The 24,587-nt window shown below is 36.4% G+C and overlaps 1 protein-coding gene across 3 annotated transcripts in view; it reads right to left on the bottom strand.

Moving 5' to 3' along the window:
- wdr19 (WD repeat domain 19) overlaps nt 1–22,640 on the bottom strand; it is a 29,313-nt gene extending 6,673 nt beyond the window's left edge. For 2 of the 3 annotated variants that reach the window (XM_084401577.1, XM_084401578.1), the window contains exons 1-28: nt 22,087–22,582; nt 21,936–22,001; nt 21,647–21,772; nt 21,429–21,544; nt 20,913–21,028; nt 20,725–20,805; nt 20,222–20,334; nt 19,388–19,561; nt 18,664–18,734; nt 18,369–18,541; nt 16,403–16,517; nt 15,872–15,978; nt 15,656–15,778; nt 14,492–14,641; nt 14,038–14,185; nt 13,539–13,746; nt 13,192–13,351; nt 11,188–11,298; nt 10,970–11,079; nt 7,740–7,797; nt 7,219–7,365; nt 6,164–6,246; nt 5,966–6,049; nt 4,936–5,082; nt 4,639–4,763; nt 3,868–3,977; nt 3,582–3,650; nt 423–500 (exon numbers count right to left, since the gene is read on the bottom strand). In XM_084401577.1, coding sequence (XP_084257703.1) covers nt 423–500; nt 3,582–3,650; nt 3,868–3,977; nt 4,639–4,763; nt 4,936–5,082; nt 5,966–6,049; nt 6,164–6,246; nt 7,219–7,365; nt 7,740–7,797; nt 10,970–11,079; nt 11,188–11,298; nt 13,192–13,351; nt 13,539–13,746; nt 14,038–14,185; nt 14,492–14,641; nt 15,656–15,778; nt 15,872–15,978; nt 16,403–16,517; nt 18,369–18,541; nt 18,664–18,734; nt 19,388–19,561; nt 20,222–20,334; nt 20,725–20,805; nt 20,913–21,028; nt 21,429–21,544; nt 21,647–21,772; nt 21,936–22,001; nt 22,087–22,226 — 3,309 coding nt within the window. In that variant the 5' untranslated portion in view covers nt 22,227–22,582. Of the gene's footprint in view, nt 1–422; nt 501–3,581; nt 3,651–3,867; nt 3,978–4,638; nt 4,764–4,935; nt 5,083–5,965; nt 6,050–6,163; nt 6,247–7,218; nt 7,366–7,739; nt 7,798–10,969; nt 11,080–11,187; nt 11,299–13,191; nt 13,352–13,538; nt 13,747–14,037; nt 14,186–14,491; nt 14,642–15,655; nt 15,779–15,871; nt 15,979–16,402; nt 16,518–18,368; nt 18,542–18,663; nt 18,735–19,387; nt 19,562–20,221; nt 20,335–20,724; nt 20,806–20,912; nt 21,029–21,428; nt 21,545–21,646; nt 21,773–21,935; nt 22,002–22,086 lie in introns of all 3 variants that reach the window. The other variant, XM_084401579.1, reaches the window with a different exon arrangement.
- Nucleotides 22,641–24,587: the final 1,947 nt, after the last annotated feature.

Below are 24,587 nucleotides of genomic sequence, written 5' to 3'. Positions count from 1 at the left end.
AATAATAATTATTTGGATAATTACAACGTAAAATAAATGGTTTCTATTTTAATATATTTTAAAATGTAATTTTTAGTAGCCATTACTCTAGTACTGAAGTGTCACATGACCCTTCAGAAATCATTCTAACGCATTTGGTGCTCAGGTGACATTTTAATTGATTTAATTGACATTATTGTTATATGTTGAAAACAGTTGTGCTGTTTAATATTTTTGTAACAGAGTAAAAGTTTCTTCTGTAACCTTTGATCAATTTTCTTGCATCCTTTCTGAATAAAATGATCAACATCTTAATAAATTTAAATTAATTATATTTCTTGAAGGAAAATTTCAATTCAAAGAAATATGTTCCAATAAATGTATTCATTTTAATGTATTAAAATTTCAATTTTAGTTTCAGTTTAATCCGTTGTTTTAAATACCTTTGGCATTCCGTCACTTTCCCCCATCAGATAATCAATAAGCTGATTGGTTAGAGCTTCATCCTTTGCTTCTCCTACCTGTTAAACAGACAAATCATCATCATCATCATCATCATCATCATCATCACAACAATTTTCTAGCAATAACTGCAACAACTAGATATAATCATCATCACAATTCTCGCCAAACACCTTGATTCTGATTAGAGCATCAATATAGGAATTCTAGCTGATAAAATTAATTATAATTATTTGTTAAGATTAATAACCATCATGATGACTAGTTATCATTTGCAGCCAAAAATGTTGTAAGTTCATAAGTATTTATCTTAAGTTTAAAAAATATATATTTTATTAACCTTATTAAACTAATTATATTAAACTATGTTTGCAATTTAGCATCTTCAATATATTGGCATCATGTAGAGAAAGTTTGGTGTGAATCGTATGACGCCCTTTGGAGCATTAGTTAAAAATTCTGAGCTTCAAACAAAAATAGCTGACTTCCTGTTGGTCGGAGCTAATGACTGTCAATTAGAAAGTTGTCTGGCCCAATGAGAACAATATATGTAGAGAGTTTTGTAACTGTAGGTAAAACTAATCCCCCACTTTAGACAAAAAGTGGCACTACACGGCCATTTCTTAGAACTTTGTTTTGTGTGTCGAGTTTCATGCAATTTCAAGCATGCCAAGAGCCTCAAAAAGTATATTAAAGTTTGACGCGTTGCCATGACAACAGAATTTTGATGTCTTGACATTATGACAAATCTGACAAAGCCAATTTTAAAGCATTTTGAAAGTGACACACTTCCTGCTATGACTCTCACAATAGACACAGCCATGTGATCGTCCTCCTACAACGAACACACAGCTGAAGTTTAATCAAAATCAGTCAATGTATACAGAAGTTATAACACACTGCCTGTTTCCTTTTTATCGCCATAAATTTGTTGCCTCACCACAGCCACACCGTTTGAGATATTTAGGGGCAGTTGTGGCCTGATGGTTAGAGAGTCAGACTGGTAACAGAAGGTTGCGGGTTCGATTCTCAATGACTGAGATGGCACAGCAAAAATGGCTGCCAGTGTGTGTTCACTTCTAATGTGTGTGCACTAACTTGGATGGGTTGAATGCAGAGGATAAATTCCAAGTATAGGGTTTTATATCATGATCACTCTTGAAGATGATCAATCTGAAGAAGACGATCGTAGTGTGAAGTAGATCAATCTAATTTTCAAGCAAATCGTAGAGATTGTGATCTTTAATGTAATAAAAGTAATAATGTAAACATACAGCAATGACTGCCTACTAGTAGATGGCTGGCCAAATTATATCATGTGTCTCTATCAAGTGTATTTCATGGGTGGTGACGCATTTGAAAAACAATTCAATAGCAGCAGGGCTGTGTGATGTATTATGCTGTATTATTAATGAATAAGCCCTCAAATTATCTAGAGATCTGGCGATATGATCAGTCTCTGGGTCATAATACTATTCTGGGTCTACTATTCTATATATATATATATATGTATATATATATATATATATATGGAGGGGTCTGAAATTGTCATCGTAGGTGCATGTCCACTGTGAGAGACATAATCTAAAAAAAAAAATCCAGAAATCACAATATATGATTTTTTAACTATTTATTTGTATGATACAGCTGCAAATAAGTATTTGAACACCTGTCTATCAGCTAGAATTCTGACCCTCAAAGACCTGTTAGTCTGCCTTTAAAATGTCCACCTCCACTCCATTTATTATCCTAAATTAGATGCACCTGTTTGAGGTCGTTAGCTGCATAAAGACACCTGTCCACCCCATACAATCAGTAAGAATCCAACTACTAACATGGCCAAGACCAAAGAGCTGTCCAAAGACACTAGAGACAAAATTGTACACCTCCACAAGGCTGGAAAGGGCTACGGGGAAATTGCCAAGCAGCTTGGTGAAAAAAGGTCCACTGTTGGAGCAATCATTAGAAAATGGAAGAAGCTAAACATGACTGTCAATCTCCCTCGGACTGGGGCTCCATGCAAGATCTCACCTCGTGGGGTCTCAATGATCCTAAGAAAGGTGAGAAATCAGCCCAGAACTACACGGGAGGAGCTGGTCAATGACCTGAAAAGAGCTGGGACCACCGTTTCCAAGGTTACTGTTGGTAATACACTAAGACGTCATGGTTTGAAATCATGCATGGCACGGAAGGTTCCCCTGCTTAAACCAGCACATGTCAAGGCCCGTCTTAAGTTTGCCAATGACCATTTGGATGATCCAGAGGAGTCATGGGAGAAAGTCATGTGGTCAGATGAGACCAAAATAGAACTTTTTGGTCATAATTCCACTAAACGTGTTTGGAGGAAGAAGAATGATGAGTACCATCCCAAGAACACCATCCCTACTGTGAAGCATGGGGGTGGTAGCATCATGCTTTGGGGGTGTTTTTCTGCACATGGGACAGGGCGACTGCACTGTATTAAGGAGAGGATGACCGGGGCCATGTATTGCGAGATTTTGGGGAACAACCTCCTTCCCTCAGTTAGAGCATTGAAGATGGGTCGAGGCTGGGTCTTCCAATATGACAATGACCCGAAGCACACAGCCAGGATAACCAAGGAGTGGCTCTGTAAGAAGCATATCAAGGTTCTGGCGTGGCCTAGCCAGTCTCCAGACCTAAACCCAATAGAGAATCTTTGGAGGGAGCTCAAACTCCGTGTTTCTCAGCGACAGCCCAGAAACCTGACTGATCTAGAGAAGATTTGACCTCAGGAAACGTTTGACCTCTGTAATTGCAAACAAAGGCTACTGTACCAAATATTAACATTGATTTTCTCAGGTGTTCAAATACTTATTTGCAGCTGTATCATACAAATAAATAGTTAAAAAATCATACATTGTGATTTCTGGATTTTTTTTTTAGATTATGTCTCTCACAGTGGACATGCGCCTACGATGACAATTTCAGACCCCTCCATGATTTCTAAGTGGGAGAACTTGCAAAATAGCAGGGTGTTCAAATACTTATTTTCCTCACTGTATATATATATATATAAATTAACTATACATACAGTATTTAAATATCATGAATATATTGTGATAAATTGTGTGAATTTTATGTGGTGAAGAGTGAATTAATTGCTCCCCAGCTGTACTCACTGTCTCAATGGCCATCTCTATGGCCAAACTGTCATCAGAGCTAGGACATTTCAAAAAGTGCTTCAGCGCCTGTGTGCAGACAGACAGATACAAATATATTAATAACATTTAATGACCAAGGTAATTAGCACAGTCAGTTGAGTAAATAATCCCTCTGGAGATAATGAGCAAAGAGAGCGGGGCAACCAAGTGTGACGAAAGTGAGAGCTTGAAAGACAGAGGGGCAGTGCGCTCAGGCATGGCAGGGAAAGAGAAAGGAGTCTAACAGCACACACAGATCTCATACCCTGTTGTACTGTCCACACTTCTGAAAGAACTTCCCAGCCTGAAGATGATTCTTCTCCCCCTCGAAATACAGCGCTATGCTCTGATAGTCCTCTATTGTAGCCTCCGAACCTGGACACATGTAGTTAAATTAAGTTATTTACTTTTAACTATATATCTTAAAAAAAGAAAAAAAGAAAAGCTTAATATGCAGTATTTGAAGGAAGTATTTATATAACAGGGTTCCTCACATTTTTTGAAATATACACACTGGTCAGGTTTAGACACTTAAACTACTAATTATAGCTTGATTATTTACACAATGGTAAGAGAATGAACAGAAAGAAAATAAAGAATGAAGTAAGCCATTGCTAAGTGAAGGTTTGAGAGTTTACACAATAGCCTCAACTTTAAGTAAATTTTTTTTAACCATGAAAAATTATGTTCTTTCTTTGGCTTTGTAAATTAAAGGGATATTACAAAAGATTAACAGAATGAAAGTCCTGAAGAGTACATAAGAAAACCTATATATTAATTACCAATTAAAACTATATCCTCGACATGAAAACATGTTGTGTTTGGAACATTTTGATTAGAGAAAGAAAAAAGTAACCTAGAATATTTCTTAGTATATACCAAAGTATTCACATGATATAACCATTATCTTCACATAATTGTGATATTTTGAAAATTACTAAGATTTCCATCTTTTAAAAATGTGAATTTAATATTTTATCAAGACATATAATGGGACGTAGGAATGACCCAAGTATGAGATGATCAGAGAGCTCACCAATGATGTCAGCATAGACCTCCATCTGCCCGTGCTGCTGGGCGAGCTGAAAAGCTTCATCGCTGCAACGCGACAAAACCAGGAACTGGATCGCTGAGCCGTAATCACTCAAACGCAGGAAAAACCTGTGCAGTCAAAGAACATTTAATTTCACTAAAAGAACATCCAGATGAGCAAAGAACTTGAAATAAAGGCAGATGTTAAATCCTAATAATCTATAAAAAAAAATCACTTGTTGAGACTACATTTTACAAAAGAAAAAAATATTTCATTTCCACAGCTGCTCTCTTTACTGACCTGGCTACCATTTTGGCTCCTTCAATGGACTGAGTTTCTCGTACGATGCGGACAGCCTCCTCAGGGTTGTTAAGATTCTCCAGTAGGATTCGAATTACGTTGTCCCAGTCTCGTGCACTTTCATAGGCCATTGCTGCCTCTTTATATCTAAACACATACACGCACAAAATTTGAAAAGTGGCAATTCGGTTGATGTTTCTTGAATGTGGTTTCACAGTAGTATTCATAAAACAAGGAGAAACATTTTCCAGGATAAACACCCAGGAAACAATCCTACCCAGAGGACAAACATGCCTCCTCAGAGGACCATTTAATAAGCTGAGCTGAATTTTTATTTATTTTTTCATACTCCAAAAGCCAGATTATCAGTCAAGTTTGTTTGCAAAATAAACATTTTCTTTGTGAAAATGCACAGTGCTGTATCTCATTTCACATGTGAAGAGGCTGTACTACACAACAGTCACAACAATGAAAACTAATTGTAATGGTCACAGGGTTGAAAATGGATCATTCATATAAAAAAAAATGGGAAAATTATGGAAAATGTATTTTTCATTTTGGCAAAAAATCTTTAAAATAATAAATAAATAAATAAATAAATAAATATTAGTATGAAGTGACCTCTGTAAGTCATTCATTATAGACCTTATGTAGCCCCGCCCCTTTTCAGCGCTCCGCTCGTTGTCTTTTGTCTTCCGGTCTGTATTTTCATAGCGATCTTGCGTATTTATGAATGAATGGCTCGTTTTAAAATCTTCCCGGTCTACTGACATTTGTTTAGACATCTGCTTTAAACATTACAGTCCTCATGATAACTTTCGTTAACTTTACTTTAAGTAAATCCACTTCAAAAGCTAATTACTCCTGGACAGCAATGCCATAGAAATATACAGAGCGCAATATACCGCAAAAACGGAAGTTCAAAGACAATATTCTAAAGATGGCTGCGCCCTTGTTTCTCTGGCGCATAAGGTCTATATGAAGTGAGTGTTTACGTTGTTGGAGGGACTGCATTGCATTTGGTACATACTTGCCATCAGCCTCCTTTGCCTTAGCGTACTGCAGGTGAATCTTCGGGGAAGTCACATGGGGTAGGAGCTCGCCCACCTTTGCCCTGACATTAAGAGGTTAGAGATCAATATTAGTTACAAATCACAAGTATGTTTCCCTAGCACAATGTTAAAATCAGTGATGTACGCTGTTAATTACAATTGTGAAGTTGTATTACCAGTTTTTGCAGCGTACGTAGACGGAGGCAGCTTTGTCATAGTACTGGCCTTTCTCATATAGCTGAGCCGCTTCTGAATATTGCTGCACACAAAAATCATTCAGCAAAAAAGAAAATCTGAAAACTTTCACTAACTGCTTTATTCATGGGCTAGGGTCCTCGTACAGTGTGCATGACGCGAACATCAGTATACTGTACAAAAACATGCGCATTGAATTGTTTTGACCAAATTAGTTCATCCACAATGGGGCAACAGTGCCCCAGGGCCATTGATTGAAGGTTTGAGAGTTTACACAATAGCCTCAACTTTAAGTCAATATTTTTTAACCATGAAAAATGATGTTCTTTCTTTGGCTTTGTAAATGAAAGGGATATTACAAAAGATTAACAGAATGGAAAGTCCTGAAGAGTACATAAGAAAGCCTATATATTAATTACCAATTAAAACTATATCCTCGACATGAAAACATGTTGTGTTTGGAACATTTTGATCTCATATAGCTGAGCTGCTTCTGAATATTGCTGCACACAAAAATCCTTCAGCAAAAAAGAAAATCTGAAAACTTTCACTAACTGCTCTCACTTTTTATTCATGGGCTAGGGTCCTCGTACAGTGTGCATGACGCGAACATCAGTATACTGTACAAAAACATGCGCATTGAATTGTTTTGACCAAATTAGTTGCCACTGATAATGGCATTGATTCACAAGGTAGTTAAAGAACAAATTTAATAAACAGAAGAGAAAGAAACATGTGCAAACTACAACAACAATGGATGGCTAAGTAAATGAGAGATTTTGAAAGGAGGTTAAAAAGAACCTGCATTTGTACAACTACTAGCCTAAACGATTATAAAGATGTGTAAATATCTTCATGACAGATATTTCAGGGCTACAAAGATGCTAAAGGGAAGTAGTGCAAGTTGGCGTATTGCGCATGCGCCAATTGCCTGTTTAAGTGTACTTTTTTTTAAATGGGGTATACTTTGAAAGGCTATACGTACAACTGTGCGAAAATGACGTATACTTTGGGCTAAATGAACACACACACACACCTTCATGCTTTCCAGAATGGCTCCACAGTCTTTCTTCAGAGCCCTGCTGGGATGTTTGATGGCCTGGTTGGCTCCTCTACGAATGTCACCCATTCTAATGGACATACGAGCCACTCCTGCTAGACAGCTCTCATCATGATCCTGGAACTACAAACACACACATATCAGGATCTACTGTCTATGCGCATGGTTCTAGATACCATAAGGAGGTATTTTTGGAATTAAATCATGTCATTTTAAGTTGTTATTCATGTAAAATCTTCTCCTCTTCCATGATTCTCAAATTTTATTCTTGAAAAAGATATTGTATGGCTTCAGAAGACTCGACAGCCCTTGGTCACCCCATTCACTGTATTGAAATATGCACCATGAATATTCACAATTTCTCCTTTTCTGTTCCATGAAAGAAAGGCACTCTGACAACTTTGTAAATGTGTAAAATGATAACAAATTTGTCATTTCTGGATGAGAATTTCCTTTAAGGTGGTTGATCATCATTTGACACACATGCAGACACTTACCTTGTTGTTTCCTGTTATGCCTTTCTCATAGTGAGCCAGTGCATTCACATAATCTCCACTAGAGGGTGACACAAAAACATATGACATTACATCAACAATAGAGTGCTGTATAGGGATCACATATTTTTGTAGGCCAAAAGCCAGAAACAAGTTGGCATTTTAGCAATTTTATCTTCCTGAAGTCAATAGGTGTGTTCCGGTTTGCGAACTATTCGATGCTGTTTTGTAGTATAAATAGTGCGAGTAGTATGCTCAGACAGAAAATTCCAAAAGGCAAAAATTCAAGCATTTTAAGGCCTTTAAGCACAAGCGTATAAAGGTATGTTTTCTTTAACTAGCCCGTAACCACCAAGATCGTTGATGGAAAAGACCATTTACAGCCAATACAGACCATTTACAGAGGAAATTATGGTTTTAAAGCTTTTAACAGATATAGCCCCACCTATGGGCCGATCCCCATAAAAGTTTGCATGCTTGTTTGGAATCATATGTCGCATGTTCTCACTTGTTTTTGTGAAGTTTCGAGTTTTCGTTTAGAAATGATAGGCTTTTGGGTTGACTTGGCTACGCCTATTTTCTAAATGTCCCAGCTATAGTTTTCAAAAAACAGCTTGTTTTGATACTGGGGGGCCTCAGACCTGTGACGCCACACGGGCAAATACATTTGCAAATGACTGCCTCCAGAGAAAGACATTAACAATGAGTTATACATCATCGCACCATAGGCCCCGCCCACTGGCACTGAGTTGCTTAACGGCTGACATTTGCCAACACAGGATGCGAGCGTCACATCAAAAGCAAAAAGAACCCATTATTGTCAACCAGACAAATGGAAGACTGAAACAACGTTTGTTTTGATGCATCCAATTTTTTGATTTTTTAAATTATTTTAAGTATTTTACAACAATACAATATGAGAAGAAAAAAAAAAGAATAAGGACTAATTTGATGTAATGAGGGACAGCTCTGAAAGTTCTCCTAACAAACAGAAAGAAGGGGATAAATTGTATTTTAAAATCACAATTTCTCCGTAACCTCAGACCAAAAAATCTGAAATTGGGTACAATACCATTAAAAATAGAGGGCTATTTTAAAGTTACATTGGACACAGACTGGTGAATTGGTGAATTGACGCATCCAATTTAAACAGCTTATTTGCGTCTCTGTATAGACTTCAGAAGGATCCCAGCGTCGGAAAATAAGTGGATGGTTTATTTTAATGGCGTCACAGTATAGCATTGAAGGATTATATGTTTCATCAGACCATTTTGTTGGAGAGTGCGCAAAGAAACTTTTGTTGAAAGATGAAGCAGCCAACTGTATTGGATTTGACAGCAGCTCCATCACAAACCGTAAGTAAATGATTTCATAGTGCTTTGTCTGTAAATGATGGTTTTATATGGATAAAGTTTTCAAAACACTTACTTGGTTGATACTGTTTCCTATGCACTGACGTTAGCCAATCATAACAGTGACCGTTTACTGACAAACCTTAAAGGAGCCACCCCTTAAAAATGGGTCATTTCAGACAGAGGGTCAGAATGTAGTGATGGCCAGATCGAGGCCTCGTGAAGCAATTGAAACAGTTGAACCAAATGTGCCATATTGTTTCGAGGCTTCGAATCAATCCGACACCCGTCTCAACGGTGACACCTAGTGGTCACTTGCAGGTGTTGATCTGAAACAACCTTGACGAGCCATTAAAAAAAATGTGTTGTTTTTTTTTTATTATAATTTTCTAATATGTGAAGATTGTAACCTATAGGCTCCTCACTGTGCATAATCTTATTTTGGTCTTGCAAAATGAATATTAATAAAAGAAATCAAGCCACAATGTCTCACTTTTTTAGAGATTTTTATTCAAAAATATTAATTTCTCTGCTGTGGAAGGACTTAGACTACTTTTTTTACAGATAATTTCTCCAGCCTTCTCACAAGGGACACTTGTTGCTGGCATGCAAAGATATATATATATATATATATATATATATATATATATATATATATTGTTTTGGTGATTTTCCTTTTATTGTGACAGGACAGTAGAGAGATGACAAAAAAAACGAGGCGGGAAAGGTCCACGAGCCGGGACCCGAGTGCAAAGACGCTACATGTCGGCGCACTGACCACGAGGCCATTGATGCCGACGGCGGAGATATTTTTTTTAGCTAGGACATACAAATGAGGAAAGATTACTGCTATCTCTTTCCAGTTTCATTTAAATTCATGTTAAATTTAAATGCAAGCCTAAATAGCCTATAACTAATCAAATCGCACTATGTCACTATATCACCAAAAATCCGCTATCTCAAAATCAAACTCCTCTCACAAAAACCCACGAGGTCAAGATGCGTTGATTTCACTTTTATACAGATGTGCGACTGTGTGGTCTGTTCCCGACCGTGTCAATTAAACGCTGATTCGGCGGACCACACCTGATGAAACACTTAGTGAAACACTTCGAGGCTTCGTTTGGCCATAGTCACGTGACATAGGTGTTTTGAATCACGCTTCGGATCAGTGTTTCGAAACATCTGCGCTTCGGGATCTCGCAAAGCTTCGGAACGACTGTTTCGCGTCAGCCATCCTTATCAGAATGAGGGTTAAAAACAATTGTTTTTCTGCATATATATATTTGGTTGGGGGGATTTTTGTGCAAAAAACTTTATTAACATTATAAGTAAACATTTAATTGAAGGAACATATTAAATAAAAAAAATGAAATCCATTTCATGAACCCTTTAAACATCATAACAACAAACAGGTCAATTCATCTACTCACTAGTTCGCTTTCTTTCAGGGAAAATGTTTTTACAAAATGATGTTGGAAGATTAATGGTGGTGACCGTGGTGTAGTTTGTTTGTAGCCTAAATTTAGCTTTTTACTTCTGGCGATTGTATTTAAGCTTCAAAATTCATAAAAGTATTGTTAATTTGTGAAGTTTATCAGGGAATAATTATAAACTTTTGTTGGTCACAGTGCTTATTTCCTGCAAATGGAAGCCAATGGAAAAATCCTATTGTTTTTGTATTGAGGGAACCTAAGTAATGCAAACATCCGTGTTGACACATCAACCTTGCAGCACTCTATTACACCGGCTTTTTCTTTCAGGTGCATCTAGTACAATAAACAAGTCCATGTCACTTCAGGTGCAGTGAAATGTGCATGTGATGTGTTTCCAAAACAGCTGTTTTAGATGTAATTAACTAATGTAATGTAGTTGACTTACACAAACTCCAGCTGTATGGCATATTCTTTAGAAATGAATGGGATCTCTTCAGGGTCCAGTCTTTTAGCCAGCTGTAACGCACTGTCCCAATGCTGCAGGTCTCTTCTCATCTACACACACAACAGTACAGTAGTCAATGTGACTTGGGAAGTCTAAAAACGTACATAGTTAGCATGCATATAAACGGTCATGCATGTGTGTGTGCATGCCTATTTTACCTCCAGGGCTGCCATGGGATACGAAGATGTCAGATACAGGTCCTGGGCTCGGTTGTAGTCATTGCAGAACATGGCCAAATGTCCAGCCAGCAAATTTTGATCCTCTATTCCCTGCAGACACAGTCAATGAACAATTTACACATTTCAGTGTGTAAAAGAGTTCAAACTCCTTCTTTACTCCGGACACACAATGTCTCCGTTCCAAAACCCAGTGAGCTCCCTCACTGCTTACTGCCTAAATGGGGTGCTTCCTTCTATGGCAACATCCTAACTGAAATAGAACCTTATAAAAGACCTGATTTAGAATGGTATAATGTGTCATATAAAAGTGCTGCTTGTGCACTGGATACTCAACATTGATACAGGCAACACAATAATTAATAACAATAAATATACGTGGCACACAAATTTTATATTAATTACATTTTTGGTAAAACTTTACAGTAAGGTCCCATTAGTTAATGTATTATCTAACATTAACAATGAGCAATACATTTGTTACTGTATTTATAAAATTGTATTAACATTAGTTAATAAAAATACTACTGTTGATTGTTAGCTCGTTATCTGAGGTCTATTAAATAATATTAACAGATACAACTTTTTATTTTAATAATGTATTAGTAAATATTGAAATTAAAATAAGCATAAGTGCTTTAGAAGTATTCTTCATTGTTAGTTCATGCCAACTGATGTAGTTATTAACTAATTAAACCTTATTGTTAAGTGTTTTTCACTATTAAAAAAATGTATCAATACTTCTAAGTATTGAATGAATCATTATGTTATCATTTTAAAATATTTATAATAAACTTTGGTTCACATTGGTTGTCACAGTGCATTATGGCATTATATTCTCCGTGGAATACATGCAAAGCTTTTATTTTAGGGGGCAATGAAATGAGATGCCAAGTTTTTGGAACAGAAGCTTTAAGAATCAGTGCACATATGATGAAGTCACGATTTAATGGAAGTAGTGAAAGATCTTTTCTTCAATACTGTGACATATACATCCGAGTGAAACGGATTATCGGAAAAAAAAAGTAGGATGGGTACTTGATTGGATAGAGGAAGATCTTAATACGAACTTGCAGTCGATTGTAAGTAAGGGGGAGGGTTTATGTATACAAAATAACTGGAGAAGTCTGTTGTTTCGCCGGAAAATCGGTTTATGACAGTCTGATAAAAAATGTGAAAAAAATTCATAAATGCATGGATAAATTGTTCACAATAAGTTCAATAACATGCATTTAAAAAAATAGATATGATAAATTGCAATTTTATGCTAACTTTAAACTTCTGCCTACCTACTGAGGCAGTACACGTTTAGAACAGATCTAGGCCTTGTCCACACTAATACGTTTTTGTTTCTGTTTTTCCCTTCTGTCTACACTGAGACGGCGTTTTTAGCAACAAAAAACAAAGCTTTTTGAAAACGCTCTCCAAAGTGGATACATTTGAAAATGGCGTTTTCGCGTTGTAGTGTGGACTGTGAAAACGGAGGCATTTAAAAACGATGACGCAAGTTTAGTCATGTGACGCATATTGAACCCAGATATTCATGTTTATACTAGTATTGTGCTTGTTATATGCTATTCACTTTCACACAGTTGCTAAAATATGTTACTTTGCACACTCTTCATATCACAATCACAAACAAAGATGGCAGAAAATTCACTCGCATTTGCTGTCCTGTGGCAAAACATGAGAGCAATCGTGTTTTAGACCAAACATGTAATGGTGAGTGAGTGAGTGCAACCTGGGCGCATCAGTGAATGGTGAGATATTTTGCTAAATAAAATGATCCTGCCAGAAGAATTGCATGATAACTTGATTATGTCTTGTTCTGTCTGTATCAACTCAGTTAGGTTTTATGATGGTTTACGCATGCTCTGTAATTAAGTGCTTTACGACATTTCAGTGTGGTTGAGAAACTTTTGGAAAACACTTGAAAACTCTAGTGTGGACGGAGAGCATTTTGTGCATCTAGTGACATGGTCACACCTTGATGTCCTCTAGGGACATGACCATGCCGACGTTTCCCATCATGCGGTATACTCTAATGGCCAGTTCCACCTCCATGTGGTGCAGGCATGCCCTGCCCAGCTCACCCCATGCCTCGGTTTTGTTCAGAGCTTTACAGGTATTCCACGCATCAGAAAACCTGCACACAAACATTTGACAGAGTTCAGAACATTGCTGAAGACATCATGTGGATACAATCATTGATAAATTATACATTTAACAACCTTGCTTTCAGAAGCATTTAGGTTTGTATTTTTGGGCTTGATATCCTGTAGTTAAGAATGCACAATAAACTTCCAAATCAAACTAATGTAGCATGAAATTACCTTTTCAGCATGATGGCCTGTTGCAGTAATGACTGGAGTTTGTCTTTGGTAGTGTCACTATGTGGGTTGTTGAGGAATGAATGTGTGTTTAAAACCACACTGTTAATCTTCCCACTTTGGGTTTGACATGTCAGCTCCCCGTTATGCAACAGCAAGGGCTTATGGGAAAATGGCAACTTGGTGGCACCAACTAGAATCACTTTAGAGCCTAGAGAAAAACACACAAAAACACGCTACTAACGAACATTCAGTAGCAATGTAGTCTGTTTCATTGCCCAATAAAACAAAATGTCTATTACAAGGCATTGATGATTAGGAATGGGAATTGAGACCTTTTTTTAAAAGAATTTTAACACTGTCCATGCTTCCTCAAAAAAATGACTAAAAGAACGTCTATCAGAACCATTAATACGTATCCGTAATCATTACATGAAATCGAAACCAATATTACAACTCCCATACCTATTAATGATAAAAACATTCTGCTTTTTAGTTTTACCCTGTATGGTGTCTTTGTGGAAGGCATATGTGTAGACTTTGTCCTCCTCATACGCCACAAATACACCCTTATTGCTGATCCAGTTTTCCCACAACACCCCTTTAATGGCAGGAGAGAAGTCTGGGATCTCAAACACTGAATCATTCACCTATAGGAAAAACAGATGTCACTTGGTTTAAAGGTTGTCATTTTTATTTATTTTTACTGCTGGTCATTAAAGACATAGTTCACCCAAAAATAAAAATTCTGTCATCATTTACTCCCCCTCATATCATTCCAAACCTACTTAACTTTCTTTCTTCTTCGGAGCACAAAATAAAGATATTCTGAAAAAAGTAATACAGGTTTGGAACAACATGATGGTGAGTAAAAAACAAAAAAACAAACAAAAAAGGTTTTAATTTTTGCATGAACTACCCTTCTAAGAGTGGAAAACGTGTTTGTTTGTGTGTACCGGACAGTATAGGAAGCCGTCACTTTTTTCATCAATAAAAACGAGACGTGTCCCATTGGGGTCGGGAAAGACTTTGCGTACACCCACTGTATGGCGATATTCAGTCACACTCTGCCAGTCCTCAAAATAGAAACACTGAATCAACCCGGTCTACAGAATGAGAGAGAGACAAAAACAAAGGCAGAAAGAACACAAAGAATGACACATTTAGGTAATAAGGTACGAAAGGCCATGTTATATAATGAACAGAGTCACACTAAAGGGCTCACATTACTCACGCTTGAGTGCCTTATTGCTTTTATCAAACTACAAAATATTAAGGGCATACATTTTCATTAAAATGTTATTTTAATAAGTATCCTGCTGCTAGAGGACATAATATACTTTATATAAATAATACAACTATAATATATTATTAAATAGAGTGAATCTCCAGTTGTCTCAGCAATTGATTCAATTACGATTCAGAAGTTATTGATTAGATTATAAAACGATTCCTCGATGCATCTTCTCTCAAATTCTTTTAATAATACTAAGGTTGCACTTTATTTTACAGTACGTGCACTTACATGTACTTCCAGTGTACTTACCAAAGAAAGTAGTGGGCAATACAAGGTAACTACATGGGTTAAGGTTTGGTTTAGGGGTAAGTATCTAGTTATTACCCAGTTATTGTAATTACTATAAGAAGTACATAGTATGTACATGTGGAACAGGACTGTACATTGAAGTGTGACCAATAATACTTACTATATTAATAATCACAAAATATATTTTTTCCCCCAACTGTTTACATTCACTTAAGACGTAACGACGATGTTTATGTAAATACTCACCAAGACAGATATTTTGAAATGTGTCTCTGACTGTTCAAGCACAACTCCCCGCTAAAGAGAACTGAATTCAGGATCGCATGACGTCTATGTCCATGGCTTCTTGCGCTTAACTCTTTTTAACATTAAGCATGTTCTGCACCTTATTTTGTCATTCATGCATGTTCTTTTTTAAGTAAAAACAGAAATGTGCCCAAATATCGGCTTTTAAGAAGTCACACAATGTGTTTTATAAAGTGTATTACAAACCAAACAGCATTCAGAACCATAACTATCAATTTAATAAAATGAGGTATGGATGAAAAAGAAGATGTATTTGTGAATGACTCACATCAGTCCCATAATACAGAAACTCAGAGGTGAGAGCATGACTGAGGATGCGGTATTTCTGATCGGGTTCCGGAAACAGTTTCGTCTGTCTGTCCTCTTGAACAACCTGCTCATCTCCATCAATCTTTCATACACACACATTAAAACAAAAAGTAAGTAGAAAAAGCTGACAGTCATATATTCAGAATTATGTCTATTTAGACGATTGTCTTCTTACCACATGCAACTGGACTTTCCCCTCAAACAGGGCAGCAGCATAGTCACAGTTCAGGCACATACTGGCCACTGTCCCTAAATACTCGGTGTCTTTTACACGCTCCACACCTGAAACACACACGCGCACAGATTAATTCACTTCAAAATGAAAATTCTGTCATCATTTACTCACCATCAAGTTGTTTCAAACCTGTATGAATTTCTGTCTTCTGCTGAACGCAAAAGAAGATATTTTGAAGAATGTCGGTAACCAGTCAGTTGATGTACCCCATTGACTTCCATAGTTGGAAAAAGAATATCATGGAAATCAATGGGGTACATCACCTGTGTGGTTACCAACATTCAAAATATATTCTGCATTCAACAGAAGAAGGAAATTCATTCAGGTTTGAAACAACTTGAGGATGAGTAAATGGTGACAGAATTTTCATTCTGAAGTGAACTAAACCTTTAAGATGTAAAGAAAGTTACTGCTACAAGTCAGAATATTTCCTTTTTTCTCAAATGTGAATTCATACTGTTCCTCACTTACCACCATCTCCTAATGCATAAAACCATGCTCTGTTATTCATGCCCACAGCAACATGATATGGTCCCACAGCTATGAAATTAGGCTCCACCTCCACTGACACAGCAACGGGGGACTCCTAAGAAGAGATAAAATGCCATCTATAAACTATATATTTTTACATTTTCTGGAAGAAAACATTCTGGCAAAACCACAAAATGATAGGGTGTTGTGGGTGGTTGCAAGGGCATTGTTATGCAGTTGTTAGTCGTTCTAATGGCCCGTTCACACCAAGGACGATACCTATAAAGATAGCGATAAAGATACAGTTCTAAAAATCTTTCTCAATATTAAAGAATAGCTGAGTACGCACCACAGCTGTAATGATAACGATTTTATCCAGCTGATGAACGATAAAAACATTGACAGCCAATCAGAATCCATCCTGGTGTCAAGCATTTAAAGTGACAGACAAGCACACGCTTAGAATAAACAGAACAATATTGTCCACTGGTGTGAATGCTACTACAGTTATCTTTATAGTGATCACTCTTGGTTTGAACGGGCCTTAAGGGTGTTGCTAGGGTGCTCTGGGCGGTTGCTAGATGGTTGAGGTTGGGTCCAAATTAAAAGAAACCCACCCTAAATCTCTAGATATGGCTCAAGTCCTTCCTTCAACAAAAATCGAAGGGATTTTCTCAACCGTTTCGTCATGTACCAGGTAAAGCTGGACAATTAATTGTTAAAAGGTTGCAATCTTGATTCAAACACCCACGCGATTTATTCATAAATGACAACGATTTGTCTTTTATGTTCAATAAAAGTATTTGTCATTGAAACATTCGTTCAAGAGATTAGTTCAAAAACGCTGATTTATCTATTAATGCAACAAGTTAATGCTGTGTCCCAACTCGAATACTAGCCATCCAAAAGAGTATTCAAAACTACAATGTAGTACTTATGTTAAAATGAGTGTTCCAATGATACCCGGATGGCTTACTATTTCAGGTTAGAATCTGATAATTGTTGGCTAATATTGCCCACAACCCATTGCGTGTTGGATGAGGATTCATGTTTATTTAATGTTTATTCTATGTTTATTCAATGTTATCCACATTATATTTAATCTGCAACACCATTGTGAACTTTTATGAAGATAAGTTTGGTCATTAACTTTTAAATGCATCATTATACAAACACACATGAGGAGAGTCTCTGCATGAAAGACCCACGACTGGCAGATCTACATTTCTCTTCGATACGGTAGGATATTATATTACATTGAATGTGGAGGATTTTAACTGTGACAAGATGATTGACAGGTCAGTTTAAATGGTGACAGGATGCACATAAATAAGTGACAGAGCTGTCCGTTAAAGATGCAATTATGAAGAAGTAGTATGTCCCAAAGCTTGCCTACGATTCTGATACACACTTAAAAGTATGTACTTTTTCTTCACAAAAACAGCACATACTTTTAGGGCATAGTATAAGTAGGCGAACTGGGATGCAGCAGAAGTCTTTATGAGGAAGTCAATGAATCCTTCATTCAAAACTATTTTTTTTAATTATTAATTCAGATTAATAAAATATTTTTGTTAAACAGACAGCAGCAATTAACCTTTTTTCAGAACCCAGAAGTTAATTATATGTTATTTTGTTTGGTTGTATATTCAGAATCGTGATCTCTATCTTAAACAACAACAAAAAAAATCGTGATTCTCAATGCATCCTGAATTGAGCAGCTCTAGTACCAGTAAAAAGTGCAATTCTGATTGCTTAGAAAAGTAATAGCACACCCACACACTCTTTTCAAGAAGTTGCACAATTTGCAGTATCATACACATTTGTAGTGTTAACAATGCAAGACATTTTTTGTATTTAGCTTTAGGAGTTTGGAAAAAGATGATCAATAGTTATAGTAATGCTTTGCGAGCACATTTAACAGATTTTTTGTATAAGTGTATATGTCTTTGTATTGTCTTCTCACCCCTTCCAACTGGTTAGCGACTGTAACCTCCAGCAGGGATGTAAGATATGCGATTCTAGTGCCACTGCTGTCTCCCAATATGGGAAGCTTGGTGAGGAAGACATGCAAAGTGCCCTGCTGAGAAGACACTGCTAACAGCTGCCCATCATCGGTCCAACACATCTGATCAAGGCCTGAGAAAGACATGAGTGAGTGTTCACTGAATATGCACACTTCAGAGAGAACAATTTTTAATTGTCTTTTTTAACACATATACAGGGCATCAATTTGCATCAGAAATTATTTCATAGCATACCTTTGGTCTCCTCATCCAGCGTGACTATAGCGTACATCTCCTTCAGATCAGTCAGGTCATGTATCTTAATACTCACAGAGAGATACAATAGTGTTATCTTAACAGCACAGAAATAAAATTTCATGTTCAATGAGAGTGGTGGATAAAACTGTCATGATTGGACGAAACAGTGAAGTGTGCGTCTGAGAGCTGTAGGTGAAGTCAGTCCTTTAAATCTATTTATAATGACTTTGTATATGGAAATTGGTTTTGACAACTGACCTAAACTGTCGTTCAGCTTACCGGGAAAATTATCCAGACATCTATTGTAAAGTGGACACTAGCAAAGTCCCTTTAAGGCAAGTAATTTCACTCAGCGGGCATCTTTGAAATTATTCTTGGGCAGTCATGCAAGTATAGCTCATATCTCTTTGATTGGGGAAACATCAAATTCTCTAAAGCTGTTCACCAAGCTTAAGATTAAATTTCTTATTTGAAATCACCAATGAAATCTGACAACAACTGTCTCATAAAAATCATGACAAAACACTGCATTTCTCAGGCTGGACCAGCCAATGCACATGTGCAGTCATAAGTGTACATCTCAGTGACTTTACGATTGGCTCTTTTATTTAGAAGGCGGGGCTTATTCCGGCATATTGCGCGTTGCACTTTCTCCCATCCACAGTTATACGAGTGCACCGTCTTTGTATATCTAAAGTCTTTGATACTAATAAACACTTACCAGTTGTCCCCACAGGACGCAGCCTTGTTTAGTGACTGTGAGATGGCAATGCTAGAAAGGCTGTCTTTATGATTGTGGGCTTGAAACAACTCTTGGCCAATCTCACGGATATGTGTGGAAATTACCACAAAATAACCATGAGAAAATCCTATCATGATATAGCCATCCCCATACCTATAGACAGAAAGGAAAATATGTGTTCAGTATATGAAAAAAACACAATAAGCAATTATGTTTTGAGTGGTGTTTTTTTCTCTTTGTGTTTTGGTTGACTTTTTTGAACCTTTCAGAAAGGTACATTATAAAGAATTTTTTGCTGTCAAATCGATTAATCGCATCTTACATAAAAGTTTGTTTACATAATATATGTGTGTACAGTATATATTATATTTATGTGTGTGTCCATGTCTTTGTATATATACATATATATATGTAGAAATATGTGTGTAATATAGAAATATATATACATATATATATAAATATAATAATATATACACACACACATATATTATGTAAACTTTTATGTTAGATGTGATTAATCGATTAGACACCACAACAATAATTATAAATGTATTATTATTATTAGTAACTAAAATGGCAGTTAACTTTTGCGTGGCACTGGCAATCAGGACGTTATTATTTATTTAGCAAATAAATAAAATTTTTAAATATATCCAAAATGACTAAATTGAATGAAGGAACAGTCCTTCAATCTGTAGTTAAATGTCTTGTTTGAGCACAGTGGTCAAAGAGTTAAAACAGTCACTCCCACATTGAAGTACATCTCTCTGTGTGTGTGTGTGTGTGTGTGTGTGTGTGTGCGTGTGTGTGTACCAGCGGTAGGAGATGATGTTGCCATAGCGCTGCTGGAAGGCCAGTTCTATAGGGTTATCGGGATCATTAATGTTAAAAAGAAACAGGGTCTTCTTACCCAAAGCCACACTCACCTGCAAGTTAAAGATCATTTAGTCAATCTGTAGAAATATTTGCATACTCATGAAACAACGTAGAAAATAAATAAATACAGAGATGGAGAAAGTTTAGTTTCACTGTTTGTACAGTAATGCCAGAAAGCTTTTTACATCCATAAAGTTCAAAATAAAGAGAAAATAACCAAAAGACAAAGCACCTTGCATTAAGTAATTAATACACAGAATAATCCCATATTGTGATTATTACAATTATAAAAAAATAATATATATTATCTAAAATAGTTAATATTAGTATATGAATTTTACTGTGATATGAAATTACTTATAATTAAGATTTTGCTCATACGTTCACCTCTACCTATAATCAGTATAAAGAAATCTGGTAAAATGAGCATGTCAACATACAGTGCTTTCTCCTGGAGATGATCTTTCATCTGTTTTCATCACTGAGAACTGAACTTCTGCAGGATCTGCTCTCACAGAGGTCTGAAGGCAAGAAAGAGCGGAAAACAACATCTTAAACTATGCTATCTATACATCTACACCAACAGATCCGATAACACAGGATCTCGCTCTGACAGATCCTCACGTGCCTGTCGAATGGTGTCTCCCTCGTGGTTGCTGATCGTTATGCTGCGGTCTTCACTGCCTAACGCCAGAAGGTTGTGAGAGCTCCAACAGCCACATGTGATTTTCTTTGTGTGCTTACCTACATGAATATACAGTATGCATGTTTTTTTTTAAATCTTTTTTTACCCAAAATAAATAGTAGAATGGAGAGGAACATAATATTTGATAAGGAGTGTATTCCATACGGCAAATACTTTTTTGTGTCTGCCCAAAATATATGTCAAGCATATTATAAATTGTAATAAATTTTTAAATAGAAAATATATTTTGTTTAAACCTTCACATTTCGTGAATATATATTTAAAACAAATTGCAAGAGGGATCAGAAACAATTAAAGCATTAGAATAAAGGCAACCTTTTCTGTTCTTTTGGAAATGTTTTATCCATTTAATATATTATATAATAAATAAATAAATAAATATATGACATGAGAAATATTCACACGTTTCTTTTTTGTTCTTTTTTTATTCTATTTTACCCAGAACAGGAATCTTGCGAGAGGTTTGCTGGTTGTAGATGAGAAGGTTTCCTTTAGATGTGCCAACAGCCAACAGTGGCCCAGTTTTGGACCAGAGCAGGAAGGACATCTGATCTCTGCATCAACCCGAAAATAACAACCGAAAAAAAGGCATCAGCTGAAAAACAGTTTAGAGAGTTTATTCTCTAACACATTCCCTCTCTCATCACATCACTCACCTCATACCACTGTCTAGCTGAGAGGTTTTGTTAACATTTGCATCCCACAAGTAAATGGAACTGGACTTTTCAGCAATCACAGCCAAGATATCACCATCTTTATCCCAGTCAAGAGATAGACAATTCCTGTACGCACAAAAACACTAAAGTATGAGCAACTGCAGGAAGAGAATGTCCGGCCTGCAATACTGCTCTATAGTTGTAAAGAAACAATATTACATAAAATCTTAAAATATCTTTAAACTCTAAATTAGAGTCTCAGACAGAGCATGGCTGAATGCTCACTTACCCAGGGAGATTTAACTCATTGACCTTCTGTCCATGTCGATCAAAGATTTTTACAAAATTGTCAGGGCTGTGGATATATAAAATATTTCACTCAAACATTGCCTAAAAAGATAAACACTTCTTACCTATATAAACCAGCAAACGGTACTCACCCTGCAGCTGCAAGATAGTTTCCTACTGTTTTCTGCCATTTGTATTGCAAACATGATCCAGACCAGGACTTTTCTGACAGCGTGAAAACACGCTGAAAAGAAACAAAACAAGTCTCAAATAAATAGCAGCTACAGTTCATTAATAAACGGCAGTCATTGAATATCAGGCTAAAATGACAACAAAACTAACGTTACATGCAATCTTAAAAGAGAATGTAATAACTGTCCAATCTTTTTGAACAACATTTATATTATTAGCAGACAGGAAAAAGTTGAGTTTTTTCAGTATTTTGCAGTTTGTTCACTTTTATTTACATTAATTTCTTTTCACTAGTAAAAGACATTGCTGCTGAGCTAACTAGCCATCGTGCTAATGCTATACGTGATGCTTTTAAAAGCATCTTCGCGAAAGCACGTGTACTTCAAATAGCGATATTCAGTTTAAATGCAATAGGAAACTAAGTGTTTATATATATATAAAAACATACGTGCCTTCATTTTTGTTTGCTGAAAACGTTTCACTTCCCAGGGTGCTTCACTCCGACGCGTCTTGATCTCTCTTAGCAACCTCTAAGCAACAGCCAGTCAGCGTTCAGCAAACAGTAAAACATGATTTACAAAACAGCAGAATAATAAATAGTCGAACAAATAATAAGAAAGGTACTAATTAATAAATACGGTAATAAAATGTATAGAAAACTACCGTATATTTAATGAGGAGTAAATAACATTATTTGTCTGCCCAAATTATGTTAAGCATAATATAGGCCAAGTAACGTTAGTTGAAAAATGCATGGTTGTTGAAAAAGTAATATATTTTAATAGAAAATGTACCTTCACAAATCACGATCATGAAAATATTACCATATGTATAGTCAAAACTTACAGAAGAATTAAATTCATTTAATTATATTAACAAAAATAGAAGAACAAGAACATTTGGGGTTGCCTTATTCTAATAATGAGTACAACCATTAAAAAGTTGACTGAGACCGAATTTGAAATGTAGATCTTAAAGACAGCAAACTGTTACTTTATTTCTTGATGTCACAATTCCATTTTTAATCATGTATCATGGACCTTTTTTTACAGTCTATGATCAGGACAGATATCAAAAGGTGTCAGTCTCTCTCATGTGGAAGTGAGAGGAAACGCAACAATTGGTATGTTATTTGGAATATTATCAATTCATGCTGGTTAACATGATCATCAGGTTTTGAACGTATTGAATGTAACTTCCAAAAATTATTCATTCATTTATTTTTCACACACACGTTTTTTCATTTTATGGGGACTTTCCATAGACATGATTTTTCTATTCTATCCCCTTACACTAACCATACCCCTAAACCTACCCATCACAGAAAACATTCTGCATTTTTTTACATTTTCAAACAACATCACAATATGATTTTTAAGCTGTTTCCCTCATGGGCACCAAAAAATGTCCCCACAAGTAAAAGGATTTCAGACATTGGCATCTTGGTGGGGATATTTTGTCCTCATAAATGTAGGGTTTACCATTTTCTTCATAGAAAAATGTCAGATTTAGATTTATGGAGCACACAGGTGCTGTATTAAACACTAAAGTACTGAATGAAAGAATTTTGGTTGCTACATTTGAACATTAGAAATGTCTCATATGAATGTCTCGTCAAATACATTTAATCCACTTCATCTGCAATAGAGACAGCAAACACTGGTAATCCACTCTGTAGACACAGGTGATAATATTCAGGGATTAAAAGCACACAAGAAAGTGGATTACACCTTAAAAAAAAAAAGTCACTTGCATGACAAAATGTTTTTATATATACACACTCACCTAAAGGATTATTAGGAACACCATACTAATACTGTGTTTGACCCCCTTTCGCCTTCAGAACTGTCTTAATTCTACGTGGCATTGATTCAACAAGGTGCTGAAAGCATTCTTTAGAAATGTTGGCCCATATTGATAGGATAGCATCTTGCAGTTGATGGAGATTTGTGGGATGCACATCCAGGGCACGAAGCTCCCGTTCCACCACATCCCAAAGATGCTCTATTGGGTTGAGATCTGGTGACTGTGGGGGCCATTTTAGTACAGTGAACTCATTGAAACCAAGAAACCAATTTGAAATGATTCGAGCTTTGTGACATGGTGCATTATCCTGCTGGAAGTAGCCATCAGAGGATGGGTACATGGTGATCATAAAGGGATGGACATGGTCAGAAACAATGCTCAGGTAGGCCGTGGCATTTAAACAATGCCCAATTGGCACTTAGGGGCCTAAAGTGTGCCAAGAAAACATCCCCCACACCATTATACCACCACCACCAGCCTGCACAGTGGTAACAAGGCATGATGGATCCATGTTCTCATTCTGTTTACGCCAAATTCTGACTCTACCATCTGAATGTCTCAACAGAAATCGAGACTCATCAGACCCGGCAACATTTTTCCAGTCTTCAACTGTCCAATTTTGGTGAGCTTGTGCAAATTGTAGCCTCTTTTTCTA

The sequence above is a fragment of the Rutilus rutilus genome, assembly GCF_951802725.1.
Source record: "Rutilus rutilus genome assembly, chromosome: 2".
Taxonomy (NCBI): Eukaryota; Metazoa; Chordata; class Actinopteri; order Cypriniformes; family Leuciscidae; genus Rutilus; species Rutilus rutilus.
This window is presented reverse-complemented; position numbering and strand designations above follow the sequence as displayed.